General features: G+C 36.8%; 1 protein-coding gene across 1 annotated transcript in view; it reads left to right on the forward strand.

The window, feature by feature from the left end:
* LOC132546846 (polypeptide N-acetylgalactosaminyltransferase 13-like) overlaps nt 1-14,534 on the forward strand; it is a 31,335-nt gene that overhangs the window by 7,353 nt on the left and 9,448 nt on the right. Inside the window, exons 2-6 of the mRNA XM_060210574.1 lie at nt 2,495-2,661; nt 6,529-6,706; nt 8,262-8,462; nt 9,252-9,369; nt 13,705-13,893. Coding sequence (XP_060066557.1) covers nt 2,495-2,661; nt 6,529-6,706; nt 8,262-8,462; nt 9,252-9,369; nt 13,705-13,893 — 853 coding nt within the window. The remainder of the gene's footprint in view (nt 1-2,494; nt 2,662-6,528; nt 6,707-8,261; nt 8,463-9,251; nt 9,370-13,704; nt 13,894-14,534) is intronic.

Genomic DNA, 14,534 nt, shown 5'->3' on the forward strand with positions numbered 1-14,534 from the left:
CTCTGGGACAATTGGGGGGTTGCCTCCCCCCCCTTGCCTCCCCTCCCCCCTTGCCTACGCCAGTGTAGCTTGGCATTTTGCATTTTCATGTATCCACATAGCTTGCTGAGCAGGCTCACCAGCGAAATGCACCAAATATCCCCTTTCCCGTGTTTTCTTACTCTTTGAGCCAATAGCTTTAGACGAGAACGTGGAATTGTCTTCGGGATAGTTGTCTCACTTGCAGATGTTGTGCTAACAGACATCTGCCCTTCGGTGTCATCGGTGGATTTATCTAACACCTTATTGAAATTATTGTCCATGGTATCATCAGATGAGACTTCCGTACAACTGCAATCTTGAGATGATCCATGTGGGTGTCATCTTTGATCTGTCAATTATCAGGGCTCCGAAGAGTTACGAGGTGAGGACTGTCCACAATAGCGAGGTTTAAATTTGACTCCATCCCACTTTGCTTCTAAAAGGAGATAGACATAGTCAGCCACCCTGGCAGAGAGCGGATGGACTGTTTCGTTGACACGTTCCAACATTTTCATTTTTGACTGTATAACACATTTACTCATGTCATGACGTATACTGTGTAAACGATTGGCAAAAATTCTGACATATTGGTGACAAACTGCAGGTATTCCACTAAAATTTGTTGTTTTAATATAAAAATAATGCAAGGAAAAAACATAGTGTAAATGACTGGACCTTGGAATTACAAGCAAAAACCAGTAAACTATTCTCCGTCCAATCCAGAAGCAAGTTTAGAACGTAAGGCTCGAAGTCATTTAAGAATCATTCTGTATCCTCACTGGAAAATCCTTAGAATGAATGTATGCTTTCAATATCTTAGAATCAGAATGTGACGTCGCCTCATTAGCATCTAAAATACCTGTACATGTCATTGTATCAGAGTTAACAGTAGCTTGCAGGGTTGAAGGCGGTGGACTGTATAATTGCGAGTGTATGTATCTCATTGTTTTTCAAGTAAGACTCAGAAAAATGACACCGGCCTCATCATCAAACATCTTCTATATTCTCATTATTACATAACAATCAATGTAATTCCAATCAGTGTTTTCCACTAATGACGAAATCAGTATGTACACACAAGATTATCCAAAAAATGGTAATTACCATCCAATTCCTTATTTCCACGTAACATCGAAGGGAAATGAAAAAACTGCAGGGCGAGATTTCATCAAGCCTTATGTTTTCAAGTAGTTAGCTACTGAAACATCACGAATTCTCTGTCTCATCTGCCAACGATCCCTCGATACTGATCACATCCATCTGACTGGAAGACTGCAGATATTGCCCCTGTGTACAAAAAAAAAGGCTTAAAATACACAGCGCAGAAAATTACCGTCCAATATCCCTCACTTGTATCTGTTGCAAATTACCAGATCATATCATTGTCAGTAGCATCATGAAACATGTTGATACTCATCAGATCCTTTACCGTCTTCAGCATTGCTTCAGGCAATCCAGGCCATGTGAGAGTCAGCTACATTAATTCATTGATGACATCTCGAGTAACATGGAACTAGGTAAGCAATGTTCTTATCATGGACTGCAGTAAGGCATTTGATAAGATCGACCACCAACTTTTAATCCATAAACATAGGAACTATGGCATAGTTGGGAAAGTAAACGGCTGGATTGAAAACTTCCGAAGTAACAGGGCTCTATCAGTAATAGTATGGGAAAAATCAACACTGTCCCAGTAGGATCAGGTGTCCCCTATGGCTCATCCCTCGGGTCGAGCCTTTTTCTCTTTTACATCAATGACATTACCGAGGGCATTTCATCATCCATTAGACTCTTTGCAGATGATACCAATATGTATCTAGTAGTTACATCAGAGCGAGATGCACAATCTCTGCAAAGTGGCCTTGTCAGACTCGGTAATGCGGAGAGAAAGTTGAAGATGGAGTTCCATCCAGACAAATGTCATCTCCATCACCAGAAATAGAAATCTCATTGTCCACCCATACAGGTTTCATAGACACGAATTCCAAGATGTGTCTGGGGCCAAATACCTGGGTGTTACCATCAGATCGGACAAGGAATGGGCGTCCCACCATCCATGTTAACAACATCACAAGGAAGGCAATAACACATTGAGCTTTCTCAGACGAAATCTTCTGATTTCCTCTTCTAAAATAAAAAAAGAATCAAGGATCAATGCATGACGCCATGATTATGATCGTTACAAAATAAACAAATGGAACTTGAAGCAAACCCCGCTAGGGTGTGTCTGTTCACTGATACTATGATGGTTAGTTGCGTGTGATATGGTATAGACGTCTGGTGTATTATTTCCAACTTATTACGTGACATGTTTTCCAGGTTTGCTACATATTCAGACTGGTTTCAATATGGTAACACAATAAGAGAGGTATATGTTGGACATATATGACCTACTGTTTTACAACTGTCAATTCAACATTGTTAAAGTATATATATATATATTCTCTAACGGTCACACGTGGTTTGTTTGCAGTTGTGCGTCCAGGACTTACGAACATGACCTCCCGACCACAAGCGTGATCGTACCGTTCTTTGACGAATGGCCGTCCATCCTGCTCCGTACGGTGTACAGCATCGTCAACAGAACGCCGCGCCATCTTCTACAGGAAGTTATCCTCGTGGACGACGGAAGTGAGATGGGTAAGTGACAGAGTGTAACACGACTAAACTGTCACGGTGTAACACGTAAAATCCAGACGTTCTTTTAATATTAAGCCACATAAAATATACAAACTGCTTTGCATATGAAATTTTACAAATCGTAACACTTATTCAACGGAAGGTTTTATAAGGTGTTGACGGTTCTCCGGACAGTAAAATTCTAATAAACTTTTTCTTCAACTCACTTTGATTACAAAACATTGCAATTCGCAGATGAAATGTAGTAAAAAAAAGGAGACCCCTCGCATCAACAGATCAAACACAGAACAATGTTTGTCTAGTATCTGCATACATTGTAACTAATCGTATGTTGACGGAGTTGATAAATGGTTCATTTCCTTCAGATCTTGATGAAGAATGTCGCGTTTACACCTGTAACCTAAGTTCACTGACCTGAAAGAACCTCTACATGTAACACCAGGGACGTACACACAGTGTACATGTCATGCATGGCCTTGTCGTTATCAATCACTGTTCATGCCAAAGCTAAAGATGAATGCTGTGTTTCATATACACAACAAACACAGGCCTAACATACAACAAACACAGGTCTAACACACAACAAACACTCGTCCAGCACAAAAAATAAACACAGGTCTAACACACAACAAACACAGGTCTAACACACAACAAACACAGGTCTAACACACAACAAACACAGGTCTAACACACAACAAACACAGGTCTAACACACAACAAACACTCGTCCAGCACAAAAAATAAACACAGGTCTGACACACAACAAACACAGGTCTAACACACAACAAACACAGGTCTAACACGCAACAACCACAGGTCTAACACAGGTCTAACACACAACAAACACAGGTCTAACACACAACAAACACTCGTCCAGCACAAAAAATAAACACAGGTCTAACACACAACAAACACAGGTCTAACACACAACAAACACAGGTCTAACACACAACAAACACTCGTCCAGCACAAAAAATAAACACAGGTCTAACACACAACAAACACAGGTCTAACATACAACAAACACAGGTCTAACACACAACAAACACAGGTCTAACACACAACAAACACAGGTCTAACACACAACAAACAGTCGTCCAGCACAAAAAATAAACACAGGTCTAACACACAACAAACACAGGTCTAACATACAACAAACACATGTCTAACACACAACAAACACAGGTCTAACATACCATAAACACAGGTCTAACATACCATAAACACAGGTCTAACATACAACAAGCACAGGTCTAACACACAACAAACACAGATCTAACATACCATAAACACAGGTCTAACACACAACAAACACAGGTCTAACATACAACAAACACAGGTCTAACACACAACAAACACAGGTCTAACACACAACAAACACAGGTCTGACATACAATAACACAGGTCTAACACACAATAACACAGGTCAAACACACAATAAACACAGGTCTAACACACAACAAACACGTGTCTGACATACAACAAACACAGGTCTAACATACAACAAACACAGGTCTAACACACAACAAACACAGGTCTGACATACAATAACACAGGTCTAACACACAACAAACACAGGTCTAACACACAACAAACACAGGTCTAACATACAACAAACACAGGTCTAACATACAACAAACACAGGTCTGACACACAACAAACGCAGGTCTGACATACAACAAACACAGGTGGAACACAGCAAACACAGGTCTAACACACAACAAACACAGGTCTGATATACAATAAACACAGGTCTAACACACAACAAACATAGGTCTAACATACAACAAACACAGGTCTAACACACAACAAACACATGTCTAACACACAACAAACACAGGTCTAACACAACAAACATGTGTCTGACATACAACAAACACGTGTCTGACATATAACAAATACAGGTCTAACACACATCAAACACGTGTCTTACATACAACAAGCACAGGTGGAACACAGCAAACACAGGTCTAACACACAACAAACACAGGTCTGACATACAATAAACACAGGTCTAACACACAACAAACACATGTCTAACACACAACAAACACATGTCTGACATACAACAAACACATGTCTAACACACAACAAACACATGTCTAACATACAGCAAACACGTGTCTGACATACAACAAACACGTGTCTGACATACAACAAAAACAGGTCTAACGCAAAACAAACACGTGTCTGACATACAACAAACACAGGTGGAACACAGCAAACACAGGTCTAACACACAACAAACACACAACAACCACAGGTCTAACACACAGCAAACACAGGTCTAACACACAACAAACACAGGTCTGACATACAATAAACACAGGTCTAACACACAACAAACACATGTCTAACACACAACAAACACAGGTCTAACATACAACGAACATGTGTCTGACATACAACAAACACGTGTCTGACACACAACAAACACAGGTGGAACACAACAAACGCAGGTCCAATATTAAACAAATATCGGTCTTAAATACAACAAACACGTGTCTGACATATGACACACACATGTCTGACACACAACAAACACGTGTCTGACATAAAACAAACACATGTCTGACATACAACAAACACGTGTCTGACATACAACAAACACGTGTCTGACATATAACAAACACATGTCTGACACACAACAAACACGTGTTGACATATAACAAATACAGGTATAACACACAACAAACACGTGTCTGACATACAACAAACACAGGTGGAACACAACAAACACAGGTCTAACACACAATAAACACGGGTGAGAACACAACAAACACGTGTCTGACATACAACAAACACAGGTGGAACACAACAAACACAGGTCTGACATACAACAAACACAGGTCTAACACACAACAAACCCGTGTCTGACATACAACAACAAACACAGGTCAAACACACAACAAACACGTGTCTGACATACAACAAACACAGGTGGAACACAACAAGCACAGGTCTGACATACAACAAACACAGGTGGAATACAACAAACACAGGTCCAATATTTAACAAATATCGGTCTTAAATACAACAAACACGTGTCTAACACACAACAATTACCTATTCAACACAATAAACACTTGTCTATTTGATTTCCATGCTGTTCGGAAAGTACACTGACATCATACGGTATTATCTGTTTACTAACGGGTCCAGAACACGTAGGCACATTATCAACGACAAATCGGTTTAAATTCGGTGTTTACGCGACATACATCCCACCAACTGTGACATTTCAAATAGACCATATAAATGACGTAATTAAGTGAATACTAAACCAATTAACATTTCGGAAAACGGTTGTGTTTTGTTGACGTAGATCCCTCACCACGTGGGAGAAATCAGCAGGTGAATAGATGCACATCCGAGTGTGGGCACAAATGATACGTTAGCTTGTTTTTATTTATCTTTTATATTGATTATACTTTGTTAAATGTTGATGAAAATTTCATAACACATTTGTACTAAAATGATGAAATTAAATGTGATGTATCTAAATAAAAACCCACTTACATTTGGCTTTTAATTATTCAAGAATTTTATAGTGGTGTGCTATATTTACAGTAAAATGTTCAAGGAACTGCACTATAATATACGCGAAGATGACTCATTTATATGTATTCATTTCCATTTGTATATAAACCTACCAACAATGTACCCGTTAAAATCAGACCGCGGCTAACGCCATAAAAGGACCTGTGTGTATTATTTAGTATCCTAAGCAGTTTCGTTAGTTTTCCAAAGAAAAAACCCAGCGAAATATTTAATGGTGGTTTGACAGGGAACAGTTTGATTTTTTTGGCAGCTTGTAATTGATATTCTTGAATTAAAAACTAAAATATGTTTTCACGTGATTTACAGAGGAGCTTAAGAAACCCTTATCAGAATACATCAAGAACAACTTCCCGTCAGGCCTGGTGAAACTGATTCGGCTTCCGGTCCGGGTTGGTCTAATCAAAGCCAGGATACAAGGCTGGAAGACCTCTAAGGGACAGACCGTTGTGTTTTTTGACAGTCACATGGAAGTCAATATCGACTGGTATGTACGGACACAATGTCAATGCTGATTGTGTTTGTTTCCATTTCGTCTGAAGTTTACCAAACGATTGAAAAATTTTATTATCTGGTTAAAACATAATGAAATTTGAGGATTTTTAAAATTGATTTTATCTGGATTTCTACCCTCTTTGCTTTGAAGATAACAAACGAATCTATTACAATTTATTAATTTGTAATAAACTATAATAATATCCATGTATTTCTGAAATTGCCAGTTTTGCATATCAATTAGCGACATTTCTCTAATGGTCATATCATTACATCCCAGCCGATGATGTGAACAAAACACACAAAACACAGACCAGGTGAATTCAAATTCAGAATAGCATTTTTATTGTGGTAGAAACATGTGACAAAAACTCGTGGTTATAAGGTGTAGATGAAGTTTATTCGTTCGTAACTTTTAAACGCCCAGTCCCATGGAATGTAAAGAACAGACATTTTGACATGAACAGAGTGTGGAAGTATAAGTTGCTTTACTTATGTATTATAATTTCCTAGGGGCTACTGACAGATTTATACAAGGTGTTTTCCCATTACTAACCACAAATGTGATCAGCGAAGTACATAACACTGGATATATACATATATATTCCTTATCATTTGACCTTCAGACAACTTATCATATTATCCAAACACGTCCTGACGTTTGATCCATAAGGATTTACTTCATTCACGGTTCTTTGACCTTTAAACAACCAATCATATTAGGAGTATTGATTAATCATTTCATATTACACATGTACATCTAATTATACACTCTCTAATGCACATGTACGTCTGATTACACTCTGTAACACATGCACGTCTGATTACACATTCTCTAACACACGTACGTCTGAATACACACTCTCTAACACACATGCACGTCTGATTACACATTCTCTAACACATATACGTGTGATCACACACTCTCTGACACATGTACGTCTGATTACACACTCTCTAACACATGTACGTCTGATCACACACTCTCTAACACATGTACGTCTGATCACGCACTCTCTGACACATGTACGTCTGATCACACACTCTCTAACACATGTACGTCTGAATACACACTCTCTAACACACATGCACGTCTGATTACACACTCTCTAACACATGTACGTCTGATAACACACTCTCTAACATATGTACGTCTGATTACACAATCTGTAACATATGTAAACTCCACATACACTTAATGTAAACAAATAATTATGGTTGTTATAAGGCAACAGTCCTGCACCGAATTGTAAGCAAACCGATAGAAATTTCAACGAGCTAGGTGTTATATCTTGAGACTAACTTTCAAATCGCCTGAAAAGAAAGTAGCGTAGTTTAGATGTAAAAAGTGGCTGACCATTGCGAATATATGACTCGGTTAGTTGATGAAACAATATAAAAATTATGAAAAGTTCTCGTAATGAAACGACGATATAACAGAACGACATCGTTATCAAACGTGTGTGACAACTGGTTGATTGGGCTTGTGTGTCAGATAAGATAATGTCAGATTATCTAAAACGACATGATTTCTACTTCACCTTTAGGGTACAGCCGCTTCTTACTGAAATAAAGAAAAACAGGAAGACGGTGGCTATGGGTGTTCTAGACTATGTCAACAGCGAGACGTTTGAATATCGGTTTAACGAGGGCTACCTAACGCGATACGGGTTTGACTGGAGGCTGGTGTTTTTTGAGACGTTCTTCAGACAGGACCAAGTAGGGGTCACGGAAGATGCACCACGTCCGTAAGTAGAGGATCACGAAACTCTCACCGCGCGTGTAAGTTAACACCAGCATATGAGTCGCTCTGCTAAAAAGGGCATGGCCCCAAGCTTTGTATCTAGACTTTTAGTACAAGTCTATAGAGACAGTAATTATAATGGTATAGTGGATGAAATAGGAACAATTGATTCTTGGCGTCAGGCCGCTTAACCCCAATGTATTTATTATAGTTTAAAGGAAGCGTTTAATTATAATTGACAGCACTTAAATACGTTACTATCATTTAAACCTATACATTATCATAATCGTTTAATAACCAATTTATTAAATTAATTTTCCTCTTAGAAATTGTTCGCCAATGCGATGTGATTTTAATGTTATCACACCTCACTATTTGCAGTTTGTCTGGTCTTGTTTTTAAAAATATTTTCACATTGCGAATGGAGATATTAAACAAGATAAAATGGATATAACATTCTTAGAAAACAAAACTTACTGAGACTCTTAATCTTACTTACCAATAGTTTATTTCTTTTGAACAGGGTTAGATAAAAAAAAAATACCTGTTTTTTGTAAACCTTTCCGTGTAAAGTACACTAAGGTTTAAACGAATCCGTCAATTCTATTGTAAACGGGTACATGTAGCTTTAGTAGAAACAAAACGGTTAGTTCTTATAGTCACACTTCAATATAATTCATTTGAATGGTACTCTATCTATTACAAGCTGTATATGTACCATATGAATGTACATGTTGCTTTCCCTTTAGTTTTGCTGTGTATTTACTGTGTAACATTGTGTGATCATTAAAAGGGGCGCTGTAATGGTCGGGGCTGCTTACGCCATCGATAGCAAATACTTTGGACAGATTGGGACTTATGACGAAGGGATGAAAGTGTGGGGAGGAGAAAATCTTGAGATGGCTTGGAGGGTAAGTACATAAGGCTTGATGAGTTTCGAATGTCATTTTTACAATCATAAATGTACTTTAAGCCCGTCTGTGGTTTATTATGTTATTTATGTTCAGCAATTAATCACTTTTGTTATTTTTATATTTTCATGACCAGGCTACCTTGCTTCACATCATTCCTACTTGTCTAGTGATTTCTCGTCAATGACAAACAATCCGAGACTATAGAAAACATCACACTTTTTCGCGATATTTACTCTTCAGATATGCCCGAAGGCTTTATTATGCTATCTAGCACCATTAATAACCGCTTGCCTGATTGTTTCTGTTCAAAAAGCCAGTATTTTCTACAAAACATATGCAATTCTTTGGTTCATTTCCCACAGCCCGTGACGATTGACATTTCATGATTTTTAGTATTAAAATTATAAAGTTATATAAATGTTGATGATCACGTGTTTTGTGACACATTTTCACTAGGATATATCATAAAGAGAAAATGGTAACCAATGTTCTGTTTTATAATTTCATGATACATTTCTGAATTTAAAAACACTGTCTGAATAGAATGATTTGACTACTAGTAGGTTGTGCAGGCGTAGTGGATACGATATAAGTAACTACTTAGTTTAAGATATTAAGTGATACATATTAAGTGACGACAACCACAAGTAAATAGGGCAATCTACCAAGCACTTAGTATGTAATGAAATTGTAAATAGTGTACTACACTGTTAAATCGAATGATGTTTGCAATTCTGTTAAAATACAGGTTACTTGACCCAGAATCCAGAGGTCAACGTCTTTTCCTGTGTTGATCACGTGATGTGAATCACACAATAAATGTACAATGTTTTGACTACATACATAGAGGCGGCTTAAGGATACATACGGTCAGGATAAATTCATAATCAATTTTTAGACATTTTCGAAGTCTGTTGGATAAACTATCTATGTATTTAGAGTTCATCTTATCTGTATTTGTTTGAAACCTGTTGTGACTAAATCATAATCTTGCGGGTTTCCGTTGATTTGGCTCTTGGAACCTAGCCTTATACTTGTTCTTAAAGGCTTACAGAAGAACTAAAGTTGTGCCTTAGCGTTATGTTGATAGACCCAAACCCCCTAATATATAATACAGATGAACTAAAGTTGTGCCTTAGCGTTATGTTGATAGACCCAAACCCCCTAATATATAATGCAGATGAACTAAAGTTGTGCCTTAGCGTTATGTTGATAGACCCAAACCCCCTAATATATAATACAGAAGAACTAAAGTTGTGCCTTAGCGTTATGTTGATAGACCCAAACCCCCTAATATATAATACAGAAGAACTAAAGTTGTGCCTTAGCGTTATGTTGATAGACCCAAACCCCCTAATATATAATACAGAAGAACTAAAGTTGTGCCTTAGCGTTATGTTGATAGACCCAAACCCCCTAATATATAATACAGAAGAACTAAAGTTGTGCCTTAGCGTTATGTTGATAGACCCAAACCCCCTAATATATAATACAGATGAACTAAAGTTGTGCCTTAGCGTTATGTTGATAGACCCAAACCCCCTAATATATAATACAGATGAACTAAAGTTGTGCCTTAACTTTATGTTGATAGACCCAAACCCCCTAATATATAATACAGATGAACTAAAGTTGTGCCTTAACTTGTTAGTGTTAACGTTATGTTGATAGACCCAGACCCCCCTCCTAATATCTTATACAGGTAAATAGTGTAAGCTTATTCTTTAAATGTCGGCTGTTATTATCTGTAAGGTTATTTGAACAAAACCTTCGTTATTGATGGGCAGATAAGATAGGTACCCTTATATATCGAGAGCTGATTCCTTTGATTTCGAAAACTGTTTCCCCAGCGACTATTTTGGTGATTTCGTTGTACCATGGGACTAGTGCACCTTTCGACCAATTTGGACTTTTCCAGTCGCCTCATGAGTTTCGTTATTTTAGGCCCCTAGTATCGCTGTCTAGTCTTACAATGACGAAACGTCTGTATACATCAAGCAAAGCATTAGAAAACACGTGCACCCTTAAAATATAAAGACTATACGACGTTGTGGAGTGTTCGTTTTGTTTGCAAACATATAGAATACATATTGTTTGACATAACTGTAAAGTTCTTTCTTAAGATTAATCGTTGGTTTACAAAACTTCAACACGGTGAAAAAAGTAAACTCAACAAATGTCAAAAGATGTTTCTGTTGATTTCTTCGCAAAATTAATTAGGAAACTGACGGTAGGTATGGCGACAGACATCTTATTTACAATGTCAACAAATTTTACTGCAGAAACTTGCCTAGCGACAGATATGAAGTGTAAATCTTTTATCAAAATACTAATAAAATCTTCTCTAAGAGTAAATTATGTATTTGTCAATGTCTGTCAGTCACAGCAAAATGAACGATTGTATTCTAATATTTTTTGTTTTTGTTGTTTTATGATAATACATTGTGTACACTGTGGATGTTAGTTCTTTCCCATGTATTATTCATTTTGTCTTGAAATGGAGCCGCCTTCTTTTGATATATATTTGCATATCATTAATGCCATGCTGTTAAGATTTAATGGGACATTAACTAATGTTAAGTAATCTACATTGTGTTATCGGTAAAAAAAAAAAAAAAAAAAAATCGAAGGGACTGAAATTTTGTGAGTAATCTGTTTCATGAGCATTTGATATCGTAGATGAGAATTATGAATAATTAAATCCACTGATTTGAAAAGTTCTTATCAAACTTTTAAAAAATGTCTTTATTCGTGTACATAAGAATTTTTTGTATTCAGTGTTATAACCAATTCATGGGAACAATACTTACGAACAAAACCTAGAGGAATTTCTTGTCTCACCTGTGTAGTAGATACAAGGTCATAATATGTTTTAGATCGACCAATAACTGTACCAACGCTGTGATATACATGTCAATTATTTGGTGTTATTGGGCTTTTATCAATGTCTTGGTGCAAGCTATCGATCTGATTAAGGTTAGCGAGGTCAGGAAAATGATTTCGTTATTATATACCAAACCATTATATATGTATTCTATTGCTGATGGAAGAAGTGTTTTATGGAGTGATACGAGACACATACCAACGTATCCCGGCAAACTCAGCTACTCCCCTTTGTAAACATTAGGCGAGTCGATCAAACTTAGACTATGGTATGGTAAACATACACCAGTGTGGAAAATTACTGTTTTGTTTGGTTTCAAAACGTGTTCGTTCACTGTTAGATTAAAGAACGTTTTTGGAACCTGCAAGTTATGGAATGCGTGTCGTGTTCCTAGTATCTCTTTTGTGAGTTTTATATATACAATGTATTTTAAGGTCAGTAATACAATTTTTACTTCGTATGGGAAATTAACATTTTTCCCACAGACAAAAAGCGTTAGTCAAGACAAAAATCATCAACTGCAAATGAAGAAAGCTTCAAATGGGCGACACGAGATTAAAAAAGAACGTAAGAGACATAACAGGAGCGGCCATTACACACGGCCCAATTTAACTCACACTTTATGACCTATTGACCTTTTCAAATTCACCTTAATACACTCATAGAGGTCTATATAAGTCCTTAACACTTAACTTATGTTTCCGTACAATGCATCGATGTAAACTTTAAACAACAAAAAAACTATATTCTAAAAATATTCGTAAAAGTTAACGAGGGTTTCAAATGTCGGAGAAATGACAAACAGGAAAGTATTATTGAATTTCGCGTGCATTATCTATCAATGAAATAATGTATTAAAGAAATATATTTTTAAGAAAAAATCACATATTTTCGAATCTCACAATTATTTTAAACAATTAACGACAACGCCATATTTGTTTAATAAGTCCTCATTAACTTCAATCTGACGTTTCCGTTGTAAGGTCCAAAAAACAAGTACTATCCTTTATTCAACTGTGGAACATGACTTCTAAGATAGTGATGTTTATTTCATACTACCAGCTCTTTTGCAATTTGTTGCTACATGTATTGAAAGTTGTCATGTTTGACATCTTCTGTAAAGTTCAGTATTTTTAGAACAGTCTCAGGTGAATGTGAGAGGTGGAAGGTATGATTCCTACTTGTGTGATTTGTACTTCTCATGAAGCTATGATCACAAACCGCCATAGTTACGTCCTTCGTCAAGACACTTGTTAAATAGCATGCAGCAAAACTTTTGTGTTTTGAGACAGGATATTTTTTTCATCTCGAATTTATTTCTATCCCATTTTTCAAAAGTTTAGGGAATGTTTCTAGTTATTACTTAGGGTGAGTTTTGATGTTCGGATTTGATTTACAGAATTATTGCATTGACCGTATGTTGTAATGCTGATAAAACATGTTGTTAGGTTTGGATGTGCGGAGGGAGGTTAATCCATTTACCATGTTCGCACTTGGGACACATTGCCCGTACCCAGCCTTACAGTTTCCCTGGTGGTCGTCACCACATCGAGGTGTATAATTACAGGCGGGCAGTAGAGGTGTGGATGGAACCTCGATATAAAAACTTCATCTATGATCACTTCCCGGACATGAAGGTAACTGTCGGACGTTGTAATCTTTAACAAATCTTCCTTTTTCTAAAGACCAAGTCCACAATCGTCGTCGACTACCACCAAAAGTCAGTGATGCTGATTAACTGTGCTGTAATATCTAAATAGCATCATATTATCCTATAACGGTGTCAATTTTTGTATTAAAAAATTGGATGGTTAATGTTGTAACTGATATATATTAGCCAAGTAATCTCTGTTGGGAATTGATATAGAAATATGATAACTTTATTTTCCCCCTTGAAACCTACGCAGATTATACCTGAACAATGTGGAACGACATGAAGTCTTGTTGAGAAAGCGAATTCAAATGTTCTTAATTCTATGTATTTTTCGCATTGATCGTATGAATTATGACATATGTACGCTTTAATTGTGATAAGATTATTTCTGTTTGTATGTGAAATTTTCGTAACATTTCTTCTACATTGCTTTTGATTCAGCAATTGATTTACGTCATAAACATATGTATTAAATACCGTCTTGAACAGTTTATTTTTGAATGCAACACTATGACGGTATTCAATCAACACAAAAATGTATTGCAGTCATACGTGAATATCAAATTAACCGCTTAGTTGCGTTTGATGTATAATATGAATCAGATCTTTTTCTCCATTACGAAT

Source organism: Ylistrum balloti, unplaced genomic scaffold, assembly GCF_031769215.1.
Source record: "Ylistrum balloti isolate Yb309-2 unplaced genomic scaffold, AGI_CSIRO_Ybal_v1 Utg369916, whole genome shotgun sequence".
Classification (NCBI taxonomy): Eukaryota; Metazoa; Mollusca; class Bivalvia; order Pectinida; family Pectinidae; genus Ylistrum; species Ylistrum balloti.